Raw genomic sequence first — 25,615 nt, 5'->3', positions numbered from 1 at the left:
TTCAGTCAGTAATGTGTTCTCCTGTGTTTCGGGCGGATGTCAACACGAATCTATTTGATAAAGGTCCCAGCTAAGAAGAGGATGTAAAAACATGCACTAATAGTGAATTCACCTTGTTTCCACACAGGCGTCAGAACCCCCAGAAGACCTCGGGTGCGCCTTGAAGCCTGAGAGCACAGAGGGAGTCTATGGAGCAGCGGCTGTGGAAGTGGACATGTTGGCATCCATCACGCTGCAAGTACTGGTCAACACCCCAGGGAACATTTCCTGTCTCTGGGTCTTTAAACACAGCTCCCTGAATTGCCAGCCACACTTTGATTTACAAAACAGGTAAGTGGGGAGCACCCACAAGGATTTTGGGAGGAAAACTTCCCTGCATAGCATGTAGTTCATATGGAGTTTCTTTTCAACTGTCTATCCATAGCCATCGTGACTCTTATCTCCAGTGAAATAATGAACTAAAAATATAGTTAGAGCATGAATACATGGCATTATGTACTTATCAAACCTATAGCATGTATAACACAGAAAGTGAACTCTAGTGTAAACTATGAATTTGAGTTAGTACCAATGTTGGTTCACCAATGGTAACAAATATACCACACCTAGGCAAGATGTTAATAATAGGGAAAACGTGTGTGTGTGTGTGTGTGTGTGTGTGTGTGTGTTGGGGGGGAACATACGTGGGATCTCTCTGTACTTTCCACTCAGTTTTTCCATAAATCTAAAATTACTCTGAAAAATAAAGCCTACGAACTTAAAAAATTACATATAGATATAGTTAGGGCCTAAGAAGGCAGTGAGTGGCTGGAAAAATGTAAAACAAGCAGTGAAAGAATATTTGGGATTTTTACAGTGACTTGTTTTTTTAATTGGATCTTGTCTTAAAGATAAAAAGTTAGAAAATGTCCATTACTTTCTACTTCAAGTAGCCAGAAGCTTCTTTCTGGGAAATGCTTGGGGAAAGAACATTTGGTTTTTTTTTTTTTTTTTTAAGATTTTATTTATTTATTTGACAGAGAGAGAGACACAGTGAGAGAGGGAACACAAGCAGGGGGAGTGGGAGAGGGAGAAGCAGGCTTCCCGCCGAGCAGGAAGCCAATGCAGGCTTGATCCCAGGACCCTGGGATCATGACCTGAGCCGGAGGCAGACGCTTACCGACTGAGCCACCCAGGCGCCCCAAGAACATTTGGTTTTAATCTCTTTTGTTTCACAACACGATGAGCAGAATTGCCGGTGACATCCACAAAGTATTTTAGTAAGAAATTGATCTGGGTATGAGGAACGTGGGTCTCATGATCCAGAAAAATATCTCAGCCAAGAATTGTGATGAATGGCCAAGTCTGTATCTAACTCTGAGCTGATTGCTGCCCCCTGCTGTCTCGGTCCCTCTTGCTGAGACCAGATAGGGGCAGGAAGAAAGAGGCACAAGTCGTTCAAATGCCCACTCGATAATTCTAAGGCTACTTTTCTCTCCAGTTCTTGGGGGTGTTCTGGTGCCCGAGGGTGTAGAGGACGTTCTGTCTTTCCAGGAACAATCAGTAAGTGGTACCCAAATGGCCTACAGGGGGTGTCCTGCCTGACTGATGTGTGGGGAGGACATCTCTGTGACTGATTTGTACCAAATTGTTTGCATTTGTTTCTTTAAGGTCAAACAAACTCATAAGTAATTTTTAGGATAGTGGCTATAATTCTGAAGTTTGGTTCCAAATCTTGGAACACATTCATTTTCCTTTCCTCTTTTGAGACTGTATTACTCAACTTCTGTTTTTTGGTTATTTGTACCTTGGGGTTAAACCAAAGCACTCTTCTATTAAAAATTTTGGCTTAAAGAAATGTTCTGGTAATCTTATTAAAATTTTATGCCACAACAGTTCTCCCTGGATTGAGACCAAAAAGCAAATGTAGGGTTCTTGTCATTCCATGAGAGGTTGCTTTCTTTGATTTAGGACCGACGGTCCCATTTGTTAGTCCACATTATAGGTCTTATGTGGATTAGTTAACTTAGTACCAAAACTATTTAGCAGCTTGTCCACGGTAGAGAATTACAGAAATTTAGCTCTGGACTCATGGCCAGAAAGCTTGAACACCTAGGCTTTGATCACTGTCTTCCAGTTGTGTATGATATGCATTAAGTGTTCACAAATGATACCAGGAGAACAAATCGTTCAGAGAAAGAAAGCACATCACCAGAATATCTGCAGGCACAAATCAAATACATATCCTACTAACGTATTGTCAGTATGAACGCAAGCACAAGTATTCTCGAACCAAGCAGCTTAGAGCTCTACGGAGGGGCAGGGCGGGGCAGGGCGGGGCGTCTCTGACATAATGTGCACTTGGATTGCCTGGGGACCTTGTTCAAATGCTGATCCTGATTCAGTGGGTCTGGGCAGGGCCTGAGAGTCTGCATATCAGTCAACGCTCAGCTGAGGCTAACACTTGGAGAAATTTTACACTCTGAGTAATGAGCATCTAAAGGTCAGGAAGTGTAAATTTACACCCAGCATTACTCAACAAACTATTAGAGAATATCGTAAGCTTTAATGAGAACAGGTATCACCGAACACATCGAAGTGGTTTCTTGGAAAAGATTGCTCCCAGCCAAATTTATCTCTATCGGGTATCTAAAAAGTTAAAGGCCAAACACTGAGCCATCTTTCTCCTTACATATATGTGATTTTCTCCTTTACATAGGATAATGCATTGTGTTAGATTTTGCTTGAATTCTTTCATCTACAGAGAGAGTCACACAAAACAGAATGTTCCTTATCTCTGTATATCTTGCTCATACAGTCATCTGGGTCCGCAAGTGGGGGGGAACTGAGACTGGTGGCCAGGTGACTGAGCAACATGACTGTAGAGATGCTTGTCGCTGAGGGGAACGGTCCGTTACTACTGGTGGGAGTGTACCCCCAAGCCTGTGCATTTTGGGATGGGAGATATCCCCCGCCCCCCCCCCAGAGGCCCGAGAAGCACGAGGTGAAGGTGCTGGAATGGAGGTCCCTCACTCTGAAGGGAGGGCTTGGATTAAGTCAGAGTCAAACTAAGGAGGCTCCGGCGGAGTGAGAAGCTGCCAGCCCCCTGTGCCACAGTCAGAGATGGAATGTGGGGGCCCCCTGAGCCGCCCGCTGACTCAGGATGAAATTTTATGTTTTAGTTTCACACGTTTTCCAAAATAACCAGTTCTCTTTCTTGTTTTTTTTTTTTCAGAGGAGTTGTTTCCATGGTCATTTTGAAAATGACAGAAACCCAAGCTGGAGAATACCTACTTTTCATTCAGAGTGAAGCTACCAATTACACAGTATTGTTTACAGTGAGTATAAGAAGTAAGTGCACCTTGCTACTCAGTATTCCATTGTACCAGCTGCTGAAGACAGAATATTCAGGTTTCCCTCAATATGTAGTTGAATGGATTGAATTCACTTCAGCCATCCATATAACCCATTGACACTCTCTGGCATAACCCGTGGACTATCAGAATGAGCACTCTTGAAAACCCAGGACACTCTCTGTTCAGCCCTCCCCAACCCCCATCTTTTCAGTGACATGACTGACAGGGAAGAAATGGAAAACATTTTGACCTTGACCTTGGAGTTAGAAGTCCTGGATTCTTATTCTGGATCTGTTCCTACCACCTTAGGCAGGTCACTTAATCTCTCTGAACCTCAAATTTCCTATCTGTAAAATGGGGATAAAAATACATACCTCACGGGATTGTAAGATCTTCGCACCGTCCGCTAGAGCTCTCTGAGATATGAAAATGTCTGTGTCTGTTCTAACAAGGTAGTCGCTAGCCACACGTTGCTATTGAACACTTGACATGTGGCCAGTGTGACTGAGGACCCCAGTGTTAATTTTATTCATGTTAAGGAGTTAAAAATTAAACTTAAATAACCACATGGAGCTCGTGGATACTTGATTTATATAAATGCTAGATCACTATGCAAACTGCCAGGAACAATCCAAATGTTCTTATCCACGGAGGCAACTGTGTGGTTGGCAGAATCACCACATGCATGTGCCTTCTGGCTTCTTGTTTCCTCCCAATTATGCGCAGTCCTAGCAATTGTACAGACTCAGCACGGTATACGCTGAACACTTCACCTCACATGACACGCAGGGACTAGAGGTAGGTGCCTTCATATACGTCCTACTGCCTTTAAGGACCAAGGCTGCTCCCAAAAGTATGGTTTATGCCATTTTATTTTATTTTATCTATTTTTTTTAGATTTTACTTATTTATTTGAGAAAGAGAGAGAGAGCACAAGCAGGGGGCGTGGCAGGCAGAGGGAGAGGGAGAAGCAGGCTCTCCGCTGAGTAGGGAGCCCGATGCGGGGCTCGATCCCAGGACCCCGGGATCATGACCTGAGCCAAAGGCAAATGCTTAACCGACTGAGCCACCCAGGCGCCCCTATGCCATTTTAGATTAGTTCCCTGGCCACACCTGAGTACTAGGCCCCCTCTTCCTTGTCAGTGACGTGAAGGCACAAAGCCAGGGTGTGGTGCATGAGCGTCCAGCCCATGGAGGTGCCCTGGCTCAGGGATAGCCATGGACGGTGTTCTGCACGTACCATCTTTGCTGAGGGGGATGGTGCACGTACCACCACATTGCCTCACAGCAAGCCCGCCTTCACGCGGGTGGGAAAACAGACACGCTGGGTGGACACCACTAGAGGCCAGGTCTACACGGTCTGCACCACACTGCACTGGGGCTTGTGGTCGTAGTTGCTAACAGAAAGAGCACCTGTGGCCATTTAGATTCCCAGAAGTATCATCTTAACTGGGGCCGGGCTGGGGTGGTAGGTTTCTAAAATCGGCCTGTAAGGCAAAAAATCTGGTAAAGTCAAAATTTGTCAAAATTTCTGAAAAGCCCTTCAGTTTACTCTGAAATTCATAGGACCAGAGGCCTAGAAGCTCAAAAATCAAGAGGTACCATTTGTTTCTCTTTGATTTTGGTCTTGTTCCCTGTCCCCTCCTCAGTACCTGAGCCCACTCTGTGGGACAGCGAGTCTGTGTGCTTCAGGTCGGAAGGGAATCAGAGATTCCTTGCTTGCTCTCTTTCTTTTTTTGCCAGTTGAATTTGTGTCAGATAAGTGGTGTCTGTTGTTGTCTCTATTTATATGTAGGATATCTTCTTTTCACTTAAGATTTATAGTGTAAAAATATGACAACAACTATTCAAGTAAATTGTAACGTGCTTTTAGCATTCTGGGTGGTGAGGTTAAAAAAAAAAATCAGGTGGGGGAGTCTTGGCAACAGTCAATGTGAAAAAGAGGAAAGGGTTTACTAGCAAACCACAGGTTTAGCAGTAACCAGCAGTTAAGGCCTGGTTGCTAAAAAAAAAAAAAAAAAAGAAAAGAAAAAAAAGGAAAGCTGAACCTTGGCAGCATTCATGAGAATGGAATGTCTAGGTTCAGGAAATGAATGGATGATTTTTCTTCTCAGCAGATATTGACAAAACACAGCAACCAGATAGTGAAGAACTTGGAATTTCTTAAATTCAAACAGCTGAAGGACTTGAGAATGTTTAGCACAGAGAAGGAAATATTTTGAAGGGAGGCGACTGCTGACAGTGTAATGTAATGTACTTTTCTGGCATAGGAGTCAAGGAACCGGGCCTAACTAGTTAAAATACCTTCGATGGTGGGGGGGGTGCCTGGATGGCTCAGTTCGTTGGGTGACTGACTCTTAGTTTCAGCTTGGGTCATGATCTCGGGATCTTGGGCTGCACGTTCAGCTCAGAGTCTGCTTGTCCCTCTCCCTCACCCCGCTTGCACTCTCTCCATCTCTCTCTTCCCCTCTCTCTCTCTCCAATAGATAAATAAATAAAATCTTTAAAAAATAATATTAAAAATAAAATACTTTGGACGGTAATTATCTCCCTTGACCTTTGTTTCTGATTTTCAATATCTGAAAGATTTTCATGTGGAAATAAAGCTACACTTAAAAAAAATGCTCTAGAGGGTAGAATTGGGACCAATGGTCAGAAATTGCAGGAAAGAATAAAAACCACCACATAATGAAAAAAGATACTTGCGATTCACTTAATCAACAAAGGATTAATAATCATAATAGGTGAAGAGCTTCTATAAATCAATAAGAAAAAAGCAGAAAAATGAACAAAAGACAAGTGGGCATTTCACTTTCAGAACATGAAAACTAAATGGTCAGTAAATATGCTAAAATAATAACTGAGAAAACCAAATTAAGACCACACTGAGAAGGGAGCTTGGGGGGCTCAGTCGGTTAAGAGTCTGCCTTCGGCTCAGGTCATGGTCCCAGGGTCCTGGGCTCCCTGCTCAGCGGAGAGCCTGCTTCTCCCTCTCCCTCTTCTCCTCCTCTTGCTTGTGCTCTCTCTCTCTCTTTCTGTCTGACACATAAATAAATAAAATCTTTAAAAAAAAAAGACCACTGAGATACTATTTTATACCCACTAGATTGTTGAAAATTAAGAAGTCTTGTATACTTGGTGAGTACACAGAGCAACAGCAAATCTCATGTCCTGCTGCATAAGTTAAATTAGTGCAACCCCTTTGGAAACAGATTATCGTTATGTGTAAAGCAGAACGTGCTCATATCATACAAACCAGCAGTTCCCCTCCTAGGTGTATTATTAAAGAAACTTAAACACCTACCTCAGTAGAAATGTACAGAATGTTCATAGCACCATCGTTGGTAAATACAACAGGCTCGTAACAAGCTAAATGTCCACTGCAAGAAAATGGAATAATAGATGGTAATACATTCACTGATGGAATACTATGTAGCGGTAAAAAAATGAATGTAGTATAGCTACGTGCAAAACCATGGATGAATCAACAACATGAGGTTGGATGAGAAAATGAAGTTACGGAAGACTGTGTATTGAGGGATACCATGTTTTGAAGATCAGAAACAAACAAAGCAAACCAATATATTGTTTGGGGACACACATCTATGTGGTGAAAATATTTTTAAAAGTACAGGAATGATAAACACAAAATTCAGGTTAAAGGTTACCTAGGGTTGAGATGGTGGGGAGCATAAAAGTAGATTTGAAGATATTAATATTCCAGTTACTAAGTTGGAAATGGGTCTATGGGCATTTGCGTTTATATTATGCTTCAAAATTTACACTTCATATATTCTTTTGTGTGCATATAAATATATATGTATTACATAATATTTTTATTTATTTATTTATTTTTTATTTATTTGAGACAGAGAGAATGAGAGAGACAGAGAGCACATGAGAGGGGGGAGGGTCAGAGGGAGAAGCAGGCTCCCTGCCGAGCAGGGAGCCCGATGCGGGACTCGATCCCGGGACTCCAGGATCATGACCTGAGCCGAAGGCAGTCGCTTAACCAACTGAGCCACCCAGGCGCCCATATTTTTAAACAAAATGTGTTATAAGGCCAGAGATTGGAATTCAGAACAGGGAAACTTTCCTTTAAAGGAAAAGGTTTCTTGAAAAATGCAATGATCTACCCTGGGAGGTAGTGAACTCCTGTCGCTAGAGGGGTCCACGCAGAAGTGGAAAGTTTGTATGTTAAGCATTGTGGGGAGCAGAGGATGGCGGGGGGAGGTATGATGGTCCAAAAAGAATGGGAGGCCAAACTGAATCTCTCAATTCTGTTCCAATTCTAACTCTATCCTACTGTATTTCTGTGTTTTTAAATCAGTATATTTCTCCCTAGTTCTAGATAAAGTCATGGGAAGAAAGTTGGGTCTTCAATATATGGGCTTGAAACTTTATGTTATTTCTAGTTTTCTTTTTCCTATGCAAGTCACTATTTGTATTTTTACATGACCTCACTCCACGTAAGTTTAGTTGTCTGTAGGTTTAGGAAATACCCCAAGAAATTAGCTAAGAGGACAAATGCTAAAGTTGGCATTTCAGCCAGAGTTGAATTTAATATATTGGAAAGGAGGGGATGTATTATTGTATATATTTGGAGGGGAGCAGAAGATGCTGGTATGGTATAAAATATGTAACTTTCCTTAATGATGTAGAATTCTTTTTTTGAGGGGGCCGCTAAGACAATTAGTTTTAAAATATTAAAATGTTACTGATTTATGATGCTCTAGATACACTGCTTTACACATTAAGGAGACCTTACTTTAGAAAAATGGAAAATCAGGATGCCCTGGTCTGCATATCTGAGAGCGTTCCAGAACCGACCGTGGAATGGGTGTTCTGCGATTCACAAAGTGAAAGGTATGACGTTTTATAGAGGTAATTGCTATTATAGCTTTACTTTTTGGTCTTTTTCTAATATAGTTGACATCATACTGTATGCATCAATTGGCTCATCAGAAGAATGGGGATGGGAAAAGGACTTACCTTATGCTACAGTGATGAAATGAATCGATACATGTGAGGCTCAACAAATGGCTGGTGCCTGGCAGATAATACCATATAAATGTTTACTTTTGTTTTTCACACGTGCCATAGCTAAGTTCTCACAAAGTAGAATTCATGCAGTTTGAACTAATAAAAGTTTACTAAACAATTTTAGTGAAAAATGGGACTAAGAAGGAGAAAAAGTAAAAGGTTACCAAATGATACGAATGTGATCACAAATTTTAGAGGAAAAAGAAGAGATTAGCTGTAGATACATACGTAACCTGTGCATGGCGGGGGGGAGGGGGAAGATGGGCAGTCTACACCCCAAAATAATAATAGTTGTTATCTCAGGGTGGTAGGAATATGGACAATTTAAAATTCTTTTCTTTGGGTTTTTCTGTATTTTCCAAAATTTCTACAAGAACCCAATTATTGTTGTCTTATAATAAGAAAAAAATACCCTGAAGGAACGATACGTCAACAAAGAAAAGAATGCATTTGACTAAAGTGAGAAGGGGGAGGGAAGGCTCCAAAAGCCTGCTTTCGGAAAGGCAGCGGTTAGGGAAACCCTCAGGGAGGAATCCAAGTCTGTCTTATGCTGAGAAGGGGGTGCGAGGGCGTGGGAGTAGGGATGAGGAGGTGAGGGTGGGGCGAGGGGGGTTGCAGGGGGGCCTGGGGGTAGGGGGCTGAGGGGGTGGGGGCGCGGGTGGCGGTGGTGAGCGGTGGAGTGGGGGGCAGGGGGTGGGCGGCGTGGCGGTGGGGATGAAGAGGTGAGGGTGGGGGCTGAGGAGGGATGAGGGTCTGAGGAAGCGTGGGAGGGTGGACGGGTGGTGGTGAGGGGTACCGTGTCAGGTCCCGAGACCCGCCGACTTCCCTCCTGAGTCATGCCTCGCCTCTTCCCCGTGAGCTCTGCGGAGGGGTGACTTCGGCAACTTTCTTCTCTTCCTCTCCCTCGAAGTCCTCTTCTGGGCTTGAAAGAAAAGATACCCACCTTTGTTAGGCCATATTGAAACCTAATGGCGCTTTTCCTTTTCTCTTGTCTTTTTTCCCTCTTTCTGTCTTCTTTCTCCATTCTTTCTCTCGCTAAACAACAACAAAAGAGGTCACCAAAGCCCCCTAAATTTAAACTTACATAAAAATGTATGTAATCTGGGGTTCCTGGCTGGCTCAGTCGGGAGAATGTGGGACTCTTGATCTCCTATGGTGAGTGAGCCCCACATTGAGGGTAGAGCTCACCAAAAAAAAAAAGAAAGAAAGAAAAGAAAAAAGTATGTAATTCTGTCTAGTGTTATTCTAGTTTCTTTCTTCTTCTTTTTTTAGTGTTACTCTAATTGGTTGAGATAATGAGTAACTAGAAATCTTAGTAGATTTGGGTTTATTTTGGGTTTCTCTTAAACAGGCTCTAGAACCTTTCACTTTGTTTTTCTCCTTCACTTTCGTTTGTAATTTTAAAAGGTGTTTGGTCAGGCGGCTCTTTTTTTCTAATTGCAGCTGTAAAGGCGAGAGTCCAGTCGTTGTTACAAAGGAGGAAAGCGTACTTCATGAACTGTTTGGAACAGATATAAGGTGCTGTGCAAGAAACGAGCTGGGCAGGGAGTGTACCAAGCTGTTCACAATAGGTAGGACCATGAGACGGGGTTCTTCTCTTTTCAGTGACTATTCCTTAGGAAAAACCCGAGGTGGACAGTGACTGCTTAGGTCATCATTCACCTTCAGAGCTGCCATAGTTCTTTATGCCACTTAGAATATTTTGGATTCAGAACTGCTGATTTCTTTATGAAAGGGTAGACAGTCTCTAAAGGATTCTTCTATCCAAGCAGCTCGTAACATTTGAGATGACAGTAAAATCTTTGGTCTTCAGAATGTTCGGCATGTATTTTGCATTGAGGGAAAAAAGAAATCACCTTGTTTTCTCACTCGGGATGTTTTCCTCCTTCCAGATCTAAATCAAACGCCTCAGACCACACCGCCACAGTTGTTTCTGAAAGTAGGTGAACCCTTATGGATAAGGTGCAAAGCTGTTCATGTAAACCATGGATTCGGACTCAGCTGGGAGCTAGAAAATAAAGCACTGGAGGAGGTAAGATGACAAGTTTGCATTCTGAAACTGCAGACACAAAGACCGAATAGTACGGGTTGAAGTCATTAAATTCAAACTCTGTTTTATTAAAATCTAGGGCAGCTACTTTGAGATGAGTACCTATTCCACAAACAGAACTATGATACGGATTCTGTTTGCTTTTGTATCATCAGTGGGAAGAAACAACACTGGCTATTACACTTGCTCCTCTTCAGAACATCCCAGTAAATCAGCTTTGGTTACCATCATAGGTAATGCAGGCTGCTCACGCAATCTTTATTGATCCTTTTAGTTGCTTTAGTGTGGAGTGTGAGGTATGTACTGCACATTCGGATACCAGTATACGTTCGTGTCAAAAAGCTGAGAACGAAACTGACATAGAATAGTTTTGTAAGTAGAAGCTGCCTGCACCCTTCCTTTTCCACTTAAACCGTGCTCGCTTGAATGCTACTGTCTTTGCACTGTCATTATAATGTGACCATCTGTTTGTGAATGTTTGTCTGCCAATAGACTCTAAGTTTCCGAAGGACGGGAATAATCCCTTCTATCCTTGTGGTCCCAGAACCTGGCAGAGAGCCTGACACAAAATAGGCACCTAATAAACACTTGTTCTGAGAACCAAGGGTGATGAGCAATGACAGAGAGAAGGGACAGGCACTTAGATGCACGGAAATTGGGTGGGCTGCGTAGGATTGGAAAATAACCACGCTTCGGTAATCTCAGATCAGGTGGCAGCCTCCAGCCATACTGAGAATGCTAGGAAATGAGGTGATTCTCGTACCAAACTAATAAGGAAGTGCTCCGTAAAGAAACCTGATGAATACTGCTGGCTAGATTGTTTTATTTGTGCCTGAGATGATTTTATGTGGGACATGTCACTCACTGAGAGAGCTGTTTTCACTCAGCAGAGGGCTTCCGAATTCTGCTAGTCGATCCCCCCACTCATGTACATGCTTGGCTTGGCTGGGGGAGCCCTTCGATCTCTTGAAATTGTCCACAAAATCTGGAGGTTGATTTATATACATTTCTTTGGGAAGGGAGTCAATTATTCATATCCAATTCTTAGAGGAATCTTGACTGTAGAAGCTGAGGAACCCAGGCTTATAACTGGGGATAGGACTCCTGTATTTCTTGTCCGGCTATCAATTCTGACCTGCGGCATGCCCACATCTGAGTTTTCTTATGTTAAACTGATGAATAAAAATTTACTGTATCTTTTCAATGTATGTCCATATGGATCCCATCTAATTTATAAATGTACTTTTTTTTTTTTTTTTTTACAGAAAAGGGATTTATAAATGCTTCCAAATCAAGTGAAGATTATGAGATTGACCAGTATGAAGAGTTTTGTTTTTCTGTCAGGTTTAAAGCATACCCACAAATCAGATGTACATGGACCTTCTCTCAAAAATCGTTTCCTTGTGAGCAGAGTGGCCTTGATGATGGGTACAGGTGAGCCAACAAAGAGCTCAGGGGCTCGCCTGGCTTAGCGAAACCCTCTTTCTTGCCCCCAGAAGAGCAGTTTTGTATTACAAGTTTATATATTATTGAGTTGACGTTGAAGATGAGAAAAGAAAAAGCAGAGATGAGGCCATCGTACTAGTCTTATAATCAGTTCAGATAGTGTAACCTACCGCACAAAAAAAACAGAAAGAATCCTATTAGTTTGAGTATGGTTCTGTGGCATTTTCTGAGTCACTAGATGGTTACTTCCTATTTGAGAGTACTGTGCTTTAGTATACTGAATCTCCCTCAGCACGTATGCAGATGATTGAGGAAGTAAAACCCCTTTAAAAACAGCAAAACATTACCTATAAGTGTATTGATTTAACTTTTCAAAATTATAAATGCAAAAATAGCCTCAGAATAAATGCTGAAGGAAAATTGCATTTGTATAGCTGTGTTCAAGATTGTTTCATGGGAGAAACTCTTCGTTCCCTCTTTGGGAAACAGAAAACAACTTTTTTCTTGTATTTTCTATAGCTATGACACCTCTTATCTCTCTCTTTTTTTTTAAGATTTTATTTATTTTTTAGAGAGCGAGCGAGAGAGAAACAACATGAGAGGGGGGAGGGTCAGAGGGAGAAGCAGGCTCCCCGCCCAGCCGGGAGCCCGATGCGGGACTCGATCCCAGGACCCTGGGATCATGACCCGAGCCGAAGGCAGATGTTCAACCATCTGAGCCACACAGGCGCCCCCACCTCTTATCTCTTAAACGTAGTCCTATGTAACAAGATTTCATGCTAGACTCTGAGCGCCTGAAAAGCACTTGTCGTCTCTCAAGCAGCTCAGTGGTCTAGAATAAATCGTTTCTTGACATGTGGTCCATAAACCATTTCTGTAGGAATCATCTGGGCAAATGTTAAAAATGTGGATTCCTGGCTCCCATTCTAGACATGCTCAACAACTGGGGCAAAATGCCCAGATTCTACATTTTTCATGGCCTCTGGTGATTCCTCTCACGGGTCTCGATCCATGTGTTACAGTACAGTCAGGATGGCTATTGAGTACTTGAAATGGGCTAGTTCAGATTGAGATGTGCCATAATTGTAAAATACACACTAGATTTTGAAGACTTAGTGTGAAAAAAAAGACTGTAAAATATCTCAGTTTTTATGCTGATTATATGTTAAATTATAGTATTTTGGATATATCGAGTTAAATAAAGCCAATGATTAGTTTTTACTTATTTTTCTTTTTTATAGCTAACTGGAAAATTTAAATTACCTATATGGCTTGCATTCTGTTTCTCTTGGATAGCATTGGTCCAGGTAAAGGGGAAGAGTTGGGTGTTTTTTTTAACCTGGATTCTTCTCTGTTTCACAATTGATGTGCTGTTCTTCATACCCCAAAATTATTTATAACTGCTCCTTGTTTGCATTTTTTAAAAGGCTGTAATGCAGAGTTCCCATGGAACCCTCTGTCCTCTCTTGCCTTAACCTCTTAATGTTCAAAGCATTCACTTTTCAGTTAATTAAGAACTCAGTCTTTGGCCTGTGAGCTGACTGATACCCACTTCCCTGAATCGGGGTTTCTCAAAAGCAAACTATTGACATCTTGGGCTGAATAATTCTTTGTTCTGGGGGCTGTTCTTTGTACTGTATGGTGTTTAGCAGCATCCCTGGCCTCCACGCACTGGATGTCCGTAGCAATTCCATCCCCAGTTGTGAACCAAAAATATCTCTGGACATTGCCAAATGTCCCTGGTTTGGAAGAATTGCCTGGGGTTCAGAACCACTGTCTCAGAAGGATCATCCCGTTGTCATAAGCTCTTATTCTGAATTATCAAACTTTTGAAAGTAGGCGGCCAGGGAGTCAGCCCCTGTCTTTCTACTGACTTGACCACCACAGGCCTGAGTTGAGATGGGTATCAGTGGTATCAACATCCATTCCCTTCTTTGTATTGTGACCCCATGTCAGAGAAGCTCTTAGTGCTATGGGATTCTGTTTTGATCCTGATCCAAAGAGCTAGAGGATCAATTCGATTTAATTCAACAAATACTCCCTAAATGTCTTCTTGATGGGCTTGATGTTCTGAGGGTATAGAAGAATGTATACCACCCACCCACCCCCCAAAATTAGGCACATTCAAAGGCAAGAGGCACCTGGGAGATAATTCATTGCTCCTTTGCTGCTGAATTCTGGCATTCTTGAATTTTTACAGAATCACTGTTTAGAGGGCCATGTCTCTGATATACAGGTCACGGACCAATCTAATGGGCTAGTGAATTCCGCTTCATTCCGTGGTCACAGTCTGTACCCTGGACCCCAAGCAGTTAACCTGTACAGGCAGCTAAATGAATAAATCAGGACAGATCCTAATTCTTAGAGTGTTCTGTGCCTCTTCCATTCATAATTACCTGGTAATATAGTTAACGTCTTTGTGTGTTGAACCTCACCAGTGAGTTTATCAGCTCCCCCAGAAGGGTGCTCTGTCATTCCTCTATCTTTATACAGTACCTTGTTGAGGCAATGTGTATTTAATAAATGAATGAATTCATCATCACCCCTGGAAGTGGTGGTGCATCGCCTGGGCCAGAATGAGTCAGTGGTTCCTCCTGTGCCCTGCAAGGACCACACACAAGACACTCGCACAGCGCGCGTGCATAAACTCAGAGTTTATTTTATTTAAAAAGTTCTTGAAGAGCTGCAGTATTTGTTGGTGACACCAATGCCCTGGATACAGTGTTTGTCGGTGATAATGGGGCACCGGGTATCACGCAGCACCATATGCGTCACGTAATACGCAACACAAAGGGAAGATGGAGCCTCCTTCTTCGTGAAGAAGATGCTCAAAATACTGAACAAAAAATGAATACTGACCAATCTAAACGTAGCTTCCACTGAGTGCCCTGAATGGCTTTTGCTCTCCACACCAGGCTCTGTGTTGAGACAGCAGACTCCATTATAATCTGAGCTCTTTCCAATTTACTAAGAAGCTAAAAGAATCATGCAGTGAGCATCCTTTTCCTTACCACTTACGTTCAGAGGTTTAACCAAACCGAAATTTGTTTGTGAAGGACTGTATTTTAATCATGTTGCAACAGATGACTTTATTAGCAAAGTGACATGAGCTTGTGTAGCTGTGACTGAAAGGCCTCTGTAGGAACCCTCCTCGTGAAAAAAGGCCATGGTGTGGTCATAGTGTGTGTGCCAGAGTCCGTCAGCTTCCCCACCTTCACAGCTTCGTTTCTCCTATTTACTTCCTCAAACATCACACCCCAAGCGTGAGGGCTTGCCTTTCTGTGTTTACATTTTATTCCACTGTAATTCTCTAGCAGTCCTGATATCTTGATCTCGCGAAGAGGTCCTAGGATATTCATCTGTTGTTTTGCATAATTTCCTGTCCCCCTAGACTTACTTATAAATGCTGAATCTACCTTAGCTTTTCCCAGTTTCTTGGTTAAAAAAAAAACAAAAAACAAAAAAACCCAAGCCTTAAGGTGTTAGAATTATTTAGTGATTCCTTCTGAAAGACTGTCCTTGGCTTGTCCGATCTCTGTGTTTTTCTTTTCCGTGGAGTATTTCATTTTCCACCTCTAGTAGCCTGGAGTTCTTCACACACCGAGCATTAACCGAGCGCTTACGGGAAACAGCAGTGTGGTGGTCATGTGAGTTCTGGGCGGTAAGATGCTGTCGTTCTCAAGAACAGATTAACAGAAAAACAGGCTCTCAAGTCAATAAACGATATGTAATTGCAGAAGTGTATTAAGCCTCTTTGGAGGATTTTCTTTTTTCTGGAAAGAGATGGGCCTTGAATGCATATAGAAAGGAGGGAAACGTCGTGTGGGTTCAGTGAAGCACCGAGAGCCCCCAGCAAACCCTGCCCCCCTTCCCTGCTGCTGTTTGGGGGCAACAGGGTTGTTCCTTTTCTCCCAAAGACCCCGCTCACTGAGAGCAAAAGAAACTTCTTTAAACTCTGAACACATACCAGACAATGTGCACATCCTTTATGTGGATTACCTCGTTTAATACCCATAATTCCATTTTTTGAAAGACAGAAGCAGGCTGTTACTTGCTCACATGGGGCAAAATCAGTACCCTTCTTTTACTTCTGTTTTCTGAAATTGCCTTTTAAAAAAATAGAAATAACACCAATATCTCTACCTCTAGAGATTGTATTTCAGACTCTTTCTATGTAACCACCATGATAGGAACATATAAATACAGGTTTTTATGCAAATATGACATTAATTTTGCCATTTGTAACCTGATTTTTTTATTTAAAATATATCGTGAGCATCTCTCCATGGTACTAAGTATATTATATCTTACCCTATTTACATTATCATCTTAATGGCTGCATAGTATTCTGCTTTTTAGACCATTTTATTTTAACTGACTCCTGTTGATGGGCATTTACTTTAGGGTTTTTTTTTTCTTTGCATCTTTCTGTTTTAATGTGATTTTCTCACTTAGAGTATGTGCCACGGTAAAGTTTCTAAATTTCTTTTATGTTCAAAATGATTACTGGACTTAATAAGCCTTCTGGTAATGATGATCTAACACATATATTGTGTTCAGTATAGGAGCTGGGCACCATTACAGACACGTCATAGAAAACTACTTAATAAAAATTTAATACAGTGTTCTCCCACAGCCATATGAGGTCAATACTACTACTGTCTTCATTTTACAGACGAACCAGCTACAGAGAGGTTAAGTGACTTGCCCAAGGTCACACCACTGGGCAATGGCAGAGTTGGGATTCCAGCAACCTAGGATTCAGAGCCTACATTTTTGACCACCTCACTATACTGGCTCTGGATACCAAGTCATTTCAAAAGTGTAGAAGCCCCAAACCCAGTGTGCGAGAAAACAAAAATGCAAGCAATGCAAGCATTTTCGTTGGTTATTTAAAAATAAAGTGTGCCTCCTGATGAGCTGTACCATGCAATGCTTTGCTACTCAGTGCTTAATGGTTCTATTGCTCCAGGCTTGCTGATTCCCCTGAAATAAAATAAAAACGAGCAGGGTATTATTATATAGAGTCACATGAAATCATCAGCACCTTCCTCCCACCTCCTGACTATCTTTAACTTGGGGCAGAAGTTGGAACAGACCAGATTCAACTTCAGCCTGGCCGTGTTCCCCCAGCCCCGCCGCAGGTGCAGTCTGCGGGAGACAGAATCGCTGGCTTCCTGATCGGATGGATAGCGCTCGGTGCTATGGAAAGCCACCTGCAGTCCTGTCAGCTTAGTCACCAAGATACTGTTTCACTGTAAACTCCAACGTCCTGATCTCCTGTCTCATGCCAGCTGGCCGTTTTTAGAAAAACCCTAAGGGGAAAGAGGAAGCTTTCAATCTCCTGATCACCTCGTTGGTTAGTCCCCTTGGAATTCCCAGAGGAGGTTCAGTGACACAGTTGTTGCTCTTGATAGGGTTTAACTGTCATCAAAGGGCTAGGAGGGGGGCCCAAGCAGTCTAAAATTTGGTTTTGTGTTCAGGTTACTTAGGTGACCCATTTCCTACCTGGAAGAGTGAGAACATTTCAGATGCTCTCTCGTCTATCCCATGGCAAATCATACTCCATTAAGATAGCACAAAAGACTTAGGAGGGAAAAAGTTTACAAAACATTTTGCTTTGGTCTGCATGATAATCACTAACTGTATGGGTAGTTTTTTCTTCAATCCAATTGATTGGTGCTTTAGGCGGGGTGCCTGGCCAGCCACACTGGCTTCTTTTTAATCTCCTTTCTTCTTTCTTTATAGGGTCTTTGACTATTGTCCATTGGGAATTAACGTTTTCCCTTTTAGAAGCACACATCTGTCCCTTCTTGGGCCACTTAAACTCTGCCTTCCTAAAGTCTGGGAATCACAAGTAGCTACATTTGCTTTTCTCCCTAGTGTTATAATGGTGCACTCCCCCATCTTTCCATTACTGCGACTTCAGCAACCGTTTCCTTGTTGTCCAGTAGGTCAGGATAAGAAATTCCACTTTCTACTTCAGCCTTCTTGTCGTTAACAGGGCGAACAAATCAAACAGGGCAAACAAAAAACTTGTTAAATGCTCACTTTGATAGGTCAGAGAAATAAATTCCCTTCTCACTATACAAAGTCAGAATTACCCTTTAGCTTTGGAGTTAAGGGCACAGAACACTGGTGTCGAATAAACATGGGCTCCAAAGCTGCTCTATCAGTCAGTTGCTTGATGTGGGTGTTGAGTCTTAGAGATCAACAGGGATTTTGCTTTCTCCCTCTTCCATATCCAGCACAGCACAGGCTAGTTCTTTTTTCCTGGTACCTCTTGGGTTTGCTCTTTCCAATCCTTTCCCATTTTCCCTACCTTAGACAGCACTTGTTTTTGCATGCTCTGAATTCTCAAATCTGAACTTTTACTTCTGCTCTCATCAGACTTCCCACACTCTACTGGAACTGCTCGTCTACCTTCACCACCAACGCGAAAATTCTGTGAGAACAGAAACTTACCTCTTGTACCTCACTGTTGTATCCCTGATTCCTCCAATGAGTAGATTCTACCATTGATAGTAGAATGAATGAATGAATGAACGAATGAATGAATGAACGAATGAATGAATTCCTGTGTTACAGCAACTGCCTCCAGACTTCTCTCCAGTGAACTTTTCCTCCTGCCATCAGTCTAAACTACAATGCTGCTCATGATATTCCTTTCCTGACCAGGAGTCTACAGCATCTTCCTGATTTCCCCATGAGTTTTGAATAATGAGGCTTGTTTCTCATGGTCCCTGATCACTTGGTCCCACCATACCCGTTCAGCCTTTTCTCCCACATCTCAGCTTGTGCTGCCCCCTCCTCTCCATGTGGCTGCACTAGAATGCCCTTGTCTCCCCCTTGGATGCTTTGCTTTTGCCCTCTCCTTAAAACCAACTCATCTGCAAAGAGCTAGCTCAAGTCCTGCTTCTGTGCAGACCTCTGAACGTTTCTCATCTATATTGGCCTCCTCTGCCTTCTTTGATCTTCTATTGGCCTTTAGTTTAATTCTACCTATGGAAGTTTTGTCCACCCACCTGGTTTATGATATCTTTGAGGACAGGAGCCATATTTTGTAGGTCTTTGCATTCTACATAGCTCCTAGTTTAAGTCTGGTTTCCACACCCCGTGTTCTCCTATTTACACTTCTACCCTGGCAATATGTTTTATTTATATATATTTTATTTATATATGTTTTATATATATATGTTTTATATATACACACACACACACACACATTTTACTGTTAATAGGTTATATAGAGGTAGCCTAATTAAATATCTTCTGAACAAGCCTTAGATTTCCTTATTCTGTTTTAAGGGAATATTTTTTCCTATTTCTTCAATGCATAAAGGCATATTCAACAGCTCTTTGATCCCCCATCTCCCCTACACTATCCAGTATCCTGCTATAACATTCAGCATCCTATATACCTGGTAGGCATGGTGGCTAATGCGCAATATCAAGTTATCCATGTCCAAATGTATTGAGTGGTTGATGAGCACTCCAAGTAGATACTAGAGCGTGCTGAAACCACCTAAAGATTTCTGTACAAACTCAGTGGATTTGAGCCCTCATCACTGTTAATTGCTACAAAAGTCAAGAGTTGGTTATAGGTCCTGCATTGGACCAATGTCAGAGAGCCATCCTTTTAGGAAGCAGGGGGATTATGGGCTCCTGTCCCTATAAGAGGTTCTTCCATATATCTGGGAAGTCAGACAAGTCCAGGATATATAGAACACTAGGGGCAGGAACCTTCTTGTCTCTCTTAGGAACCCCAGCCTAGAGGAGTGCTTCTCAACCTTTGATGTGCATATGAATCACCGGAGATCATCTTAAAATGCAGACTCTCAGTCAGAAGGTTTGGGGTGGGACCTGAAATTTTGTATTTCAAACAAGCTCCTAGATAATGCCAATGCTGATGTTACCTGGCTGTGGACCACACCACACTTAGATTAACAAGGGCTTAGCACACAGACACCCTTTTGCCTACTGGACTTTAGGGAGTCAGCGTCTCAAGGAAGACTCCCATGCATGCCGACATTCGTTTCAGCATCTCCTATAAGAATCTGGCTAAGTGTATCTTTAATTCTTTTTCAAACAGCATATCTAAGTTTTGCAACCATAAACACCAGCCAGGAGAATATATATTCCATGCAGAAAATGATGATGCCGAATTCACAAAAATGTTCACGCTGAACATAAGAAGTAAGTTAAATTATCAAGAAATTTCATTTTCATTTTATAACTCCTTCATTATGTATTAACTATGACCAGAAAGAGCTAAGCAATGGCTTAGAAGGGATGCTATAAGCTATTTTTATATGCTGAAGTATGTTGAAATTTTACTTCAAATCTACTGGCTTTATTTATATATAGATGTATCTATCAATCAATCGATCAATAGATATAGATAGATACCTCTTTCTGTGTTCATCCTTTGAAGCTAAGATACTTCATCCTTTGAAGCTAAGATACTTCTTCCACGTCCTCTCTGAGCGCACTTTAGTGTCTCATTGACTTTGGTACTTTGAAAGGTCATGTTAAGGAAGAGCTAAAAGTCACATTACCTGCCATTTGTTTGTCTTAGTAATTTCTGTTTCTTTAAAAGAAGAAGATATAAAAAGATGAGAGTACATTTCGTTGGACTTTTTGTAGGTGTTTCTTCTGAAGCCAAGAATCAATTTGATTCTTGGAGGTAATAGATTTGCATGCCTCCGCTCTCTACAGGAGGGGCCTGGCAGTGGAAAAGTAGTGTTCTGCAGATGGGTGGTAGGGTTGCCTGGACAGGAAATTCCATACAAGGGGCAGAAAGGGAATAACCAGAGGGCTTGAGTCATCCTGCATATGAGACACCCTCACCGAGGCGCAAACAGCTTGGAGTGGACAGGCAGCCTCGATGAAGCGAACGCTGAAGCCGTTTCTGGAAAGTCCCATACCACAGGAGCTTATTTTATGTGTTATTCTCTACAGGGAAACCTCAGGTGCTAGCCAAGACATCAGCAAGTCAGGCTTCGTGTTCCTCTGATGGCTACCCCTTACCATCTTGGACCTGGAAGAAGTGTTCCGACAAGTCTTCCAAGTAAGGAAGACATTGGTGTCTCTTGTGTTGGAAGAACATAGAACTCACACTCTCTCTGACATATTGACTCTTTCTCATGAATACACTTAAAGAAGAAATGATGAAGTATTTAAAATGTTTGCCTTCTGAGTCAACCATAATTCTCAACGGTCACAGAGAGTTTCTGATAACTTTTAACAGCGAAATCCCTTTCCAACCTCCCGAGACCAACCCTAACTTCTAACCTGACGACAGCCCCACCTGCCTAACTTCTCTGTCTGCCATTTCTTTTCAGCTGCACAGAGGAGATCACAGAAGGAATTTGGAATAAAAAGGCTAACAGAAAAGTGTTCGGACAGTGGATATCAAGCAGCACCCTTAACATGAGTGAAGCCGTGAAGGGATTCCTGGTGAAGTGCTGTGCCTACAATTCCCTTGGCACATCTTGTGAAACAATCCTTTTAAACTCGTCAGGTAGACAGCAGTCGCTATTGTAATGTACCACCTCCAGGAATTCCCCACTAGAAGGCCATCCCTGTCGTTGGCTTTTATTTGGGGAATTTCACCAGAGCACATAGGTTCGGTGTGTGAGACAAGAAGGCTTTTTGAGTCAAGCAAGAATCCCCACTGAACATATGCTATTTTGTAATTCAGGGGCAGAATGACTTCTCCCTACGTGAGTGTGACTCACGCGTTACAGTGATGAAGGTAGAACCATAAACCCCAAGAACAGGAAGTTTCTACCGAAAGATTTAACTCCAGAGAAACTGATTTAGTAACTGGGGTCCCTACCATTTTACCTCTTGGTTGACCTCCTTCTGTTCCTTTAGCCTGCTGTTTTATACTTTTGAGTTTGTTTTTTTAGAACCCTCCTAATTTAGACAAGCCTGAAACCCGCCCGCCTACACTGAGAGTTGAGAATCACCAGCATCCCAAAACTAACTTCCCATTCATACGATACCTTCATCAGGAGAGCACAGAATTCTTTTTTTTTTTTTTATCTGACTTATATATCCCGTGGGTTTAACTAGGTGTCATTTGTATAACCCTAGGAAGTGATTTGTAAAAATGGGGTCAAAATCATTCAAAATGTTCTAGAAAGGGAACTTGTCCTTTAGATGAACATTGCCTGATTTTCTGTGGGGAGATGAGTATCTGTCAAGTGCTTGTAAGGACTGCAAATGATGGTTTCTCAAACGGGAGGTGAGAGACGATAATAAGATTCTACTCCATCAACCAGGAACACAGGTTCATTGCTCGGTGACACTCTTGCCTTGCAGGGCCCTTCCCTTTCATCCAAGACAACATCTCCTTCTATGCAACAGTCGGGCTTTGTCTTCCCTTCATTGCCGTTCTAACCATGCTCATTTGTCACAAGTACAAAAAGGTAAAAGCAAAGGTGAAAATTCATCCCTGTTTCCCATTTCTAAGGGCCTGCCTGTTGCTAATTGGCCCATTATTTCATTTCTGAAGCAATTTAGGTATGAGAGCCAGTTGCAAATGGTACATGTGACCGGCTCTTTGGAAAACGAGTACTTCTACGTTGATTTCAGAGAATATGAATATGATCTCAAATGGGAGTTTCCAAGAGAAAATTTAGAATTTGGTAAGAATCGAATAGTCCCAGTGTTTCTGTAGCATTTGCTTTCTATTGGAAAACCTCTAACATGCCCTCACTCACCATTTGTCTTGCAGGGAAGGTGCTGGGATCAGGTGCTTTCGGAAAAGTGATGAATGCAACAGCTTACGGAATCAGTAAAACTGGAGTCTCAATCCAGGTGGCAGTCAAAATGCTGAAAGGTACAGTAAAGCGGGGCGCCTGGGTGGCTCAGTCGGTTAAGTGTCTGCCTTTGGCTCAGGTCGTGATCCCAGCGTGGGGCTTCTTGCTCGGCAGGGACCCTGCTTCTCCCTCTCCTCCCTGCTTGTGCTCTCTGTGGCTATCTCTGTCTCTCTCTCTCAAATAAATAAAATCTTTTTATTTATTTATTTATTTATTTATTAAAGATTTTTATTTATTTATTTGACAGAGAGAGAGATAGCGAGAGCAGGAACACAAGCAGGGGGGAGTGGGAGAGGGAGAAGCAGGCTTCCTGCCGAGCAGGGAGCCCGATGCGGGACTCGATCCCAGGACCCTGGGATCATGACCTGAGCTGAAGGCAGACGCTTAACGACTGAGCCACCCAGGTGCCCTAAAATCTTTTTTTTTTAAAGATTTTATTTATTTATTTGACAGAGAGATAGAGAGAACAAGTAGGCAGAGTGGCAGGCAGAGGGAGAGGGAGAAGCAGGCTCTCCGCTGAGCAGGGAGCCAGATGTGGGGCTCGATCCCAGGACCCTGGGATCATGACCCGAGCCGAAGGCAGACGCTCAACTGACTGAGCCATGCAGGCATCCCAAATAAGTAAAATCTTAAAAAAAAAAAAAAAAAGTACAAGTGCAATGATGTCCACAGTGATGCACAAAAATGGGAAGCATGGTCTCCCGCCTCCTCGTTTACTCTTTTCCATCATTTTTATGGTTGCTGCTTGCCATGCTTCAAGGTTAAAAGGGGACTGAGTTGAGGTTCGGGTTGACCAAGTCGTGAATATAAAATACAAGTCATGAACGCAAAACTCCATCTCTTCTTCCTCTTCTGGTTTTGTTGAGTGTTTTCGGCTTCAGTATTAGGGGGTACTGTTACTACAGGCAAATGTTGTTTCTCACATTTTGACACAGGCCCTGGGTAGAAGAACAAATTGAAGCCCTCTGTATTCTCACTTCCCACTCGTGGCTTCATTACCTCCCACCTGGCCTCCACCGTCATCCCTCCCCTTAGCATCACTCACTCAGCCAGAGCGCCCCAGTTGGCTTTTGCTGAGGGAATCAGCAACCTCCAACAAACCAAGTCTAGTGGGCATCTTTTAGTCTTCATGCTGCTTGACTTTTCAGCATAGATTGGCACCATTGACTGTTTTCTCCTTTAAACCCTTTCTTCCTCTGGTTTCCATGTCACCATATTCTTTTGTTTTTCCTCCTGCCTCTCTGCCTGCTTCACAGTCCTCTGCTGGCTCCGCATCTTCTACCCGGCTTTTTATGTGGGGTTCCTGAAGGCTTGCTCCTGGGCCTCCTTCCCTTTTCACTCCACACGCTCTCCACAGGCTATGCCAACGACAACCATGCCTTCGTCCCGTGTACCAATGGTTCTCACAATTGTGCCTCCCTTCCGAGCCTCAGGTTATGTCCAAATGCTTGGGTGTCTCCAAAGTTTCCCTAATTCAGACTGAACTCCTCCAACCCTGGCCCTCCAACAACGCTCCCTGTCTGTGATTGGTTACGAGTACCAGTGACTCGCCACATTCCCCACAGTCAGGTGAACCAGAAACCGCCTTCATTCCAGCCCCCTGCAAGCCATCCCTCTCAGGTTCCCTGCTTGGTGTTCCTTGAATCCATCCTCTCCTCATCTCTAGTCCGAATCTATCTCTCCTGAACGAACGGCTGCAGTAGCCTTCCAGGCAGGGATCCTTATGCACTCTTACCTCCTTTAGGATTCTCTGTATTGAAGCCCCAAGTGACGACAATGAAACGCAAAGCGGATCATTTTCCTACTTAATGTTGCCAGGTGCTTTTGATCACTCCCGAAGTAGTGTCCACAGCCCTGCGCGATCTGGCTGCCCACCTTCCCGTCTCGCACTCAGCACACTGGCCTTCTTTCAGTTCCTCCAGAACACCATGCTCCCTCCCATCCCAGGGCCTTTGTACAGACCCGTCCCTCTGCTCACCCTTCCCCTTTCATGCAGTTCTCTCCCACTCCTCCTTTAGATCTCAGCACAAATATCACTTCCCCCAGGAAAGCCTTCTCTCACACCGCAGAAGAGATCAAATTCCGTGCCGTATGCTCTGCTTAGCTCTCCGTAGGCTTCTTTCCCATGCAATTTATTGCAGTTTTAGGGACATATTTGCTTAATTATCCTATTCATGTCTCATCTGCCACATTAGTCTGTAAGCCTCACGAGGACAAGGGTTGTATCTGTTTACTGTGTTTTCTGTATTTTGATCTTTGCCCAATCTATTACTTCAGTACAGAATGTTCTCCCTCCCTCCCCACTGTAAATTCACCTGGTGAACTCTTATTTTTCCTCAGGTCTCAGCACATGCATTTGGCATTCCCTTCCATACCTCCCCACGGCTAGGTTAGGTGTCCCTCTTGTGTGACCCCACAGCACCCGCTCCATTCATTTGCCACTTTGCATTTATCACACTAGGTTATAATTGTTTATCTACTTGTCTTCCTTTTCCAGGAGACTCTAAACTCCAGGAAGACAAGGGCTGTGTCTTGTCTATCTTTCAGTCCCCATTGCTTGGCACATTGCCTCATACACTGTAGACATTCAATAAATACTTGTTCAGTGAAAGAATGGATAAGAATAAATGAAAGTCAGGAAATGAAAGTGCTTTGAAAAAGTTAAGTACACCATAAAATATATTACTGGGTTGTGAGGAACAAGACATGGACATTTGAAAGCCATGGACCCCTATAAAACATGAAACAGCAGAAGACATGACCCATATTAGTGGGTCATAGTGCTCACAGTGAAGAATCTCACTCCCATGCCAAGATGTTGGTAGTAAGGATATGCCCAAGAGCTCACTAAATCAAAATAGATGGCATCAGTGATCTGAAAAAGTTAGCATAAAGGCTAGGTGTCTTCCAAG

General features: G+C 42.8%; 1 protein-coding gene across 1 annotated transcript in view; it reads left to right on the top strand.

The window, feature by feature from the left end:
* The window catches only part of FLT3 (fms related receptor tyrosine kinase 3), a 72,629-nt gene that overhangs the window by 28,222 nt on the left and 18,792 nt on the right, over positions 1 to 25,615 (top strand). Inside the window, exons 3-15 of the mRNA XM_081814772.1 lie at positions 128 to 330; positions 3,215 to 3,330; positions 8,072 to 8,201; positions 9,822 to 9,949; positions 10,271 to 10,410; positions 10,508 to 10,661; positions 11,694 to 11,862; positions 19,967 to 20,070; positions 20,836 to 20,944; positions 21,219 to 21,397; positions 22,204 to 22,310; positions 22,397 to 22,529; positions 22,619 to 22,723. Of these exons, the coding sequence (XP_081670898.1) occupies positions 128 to 330; positions 3,215 to 3,330; positions 8,072 to 8,201; positions 9,822 to 9,949; positions 10,271 to 10,410; positions 10,508 to 10,661; positions 11,694 to 11,862; positions 19,967 to 20,070; positions 20,836 to 20,944; positions 21,219 to 21,397; positions 22,204 to 22,310; positions 22,397 to 22,529; positions 22,619 to 22,723 (1,777 nt within the window). The remainder of the gene's footprint in view (positions 1 to 127; positions 331 to 3,214; positions 3,331 to 8,071; positions 8,202 to 9,821; positions 9,950 to 10,270; positions 10,411 to 10,507; positions 10,662 to 11,693; positions 11,863 to 19,966; positions 20,071 to 20,835; positions 20,945 to 21,218; positions 21,398 to 22,203; positions 22,311 to 22,396; positions 22,530 to 22,618; positions 22,724 to 25,615) is intronic.

This window comes from Leptonychotes weddellii, chromosome 3, assembly GCF_054177405.1.
Source record: "Leptonychotes weddellii isolate Sample4059 chromosome 3, ASM5417740v2, whole genome shotgun sequence".
Lineage (NCBI taxonomy): Eukaryota > Metazoa > Chordata > Mammalia > Carnivora > Phocidae > Leptonychotes > Leptonychotes weddellii.
Note: the sequence above shows the minus strand (reverse complement) of the source record. Positions and strands in the feature narration are given on the sequence as shown.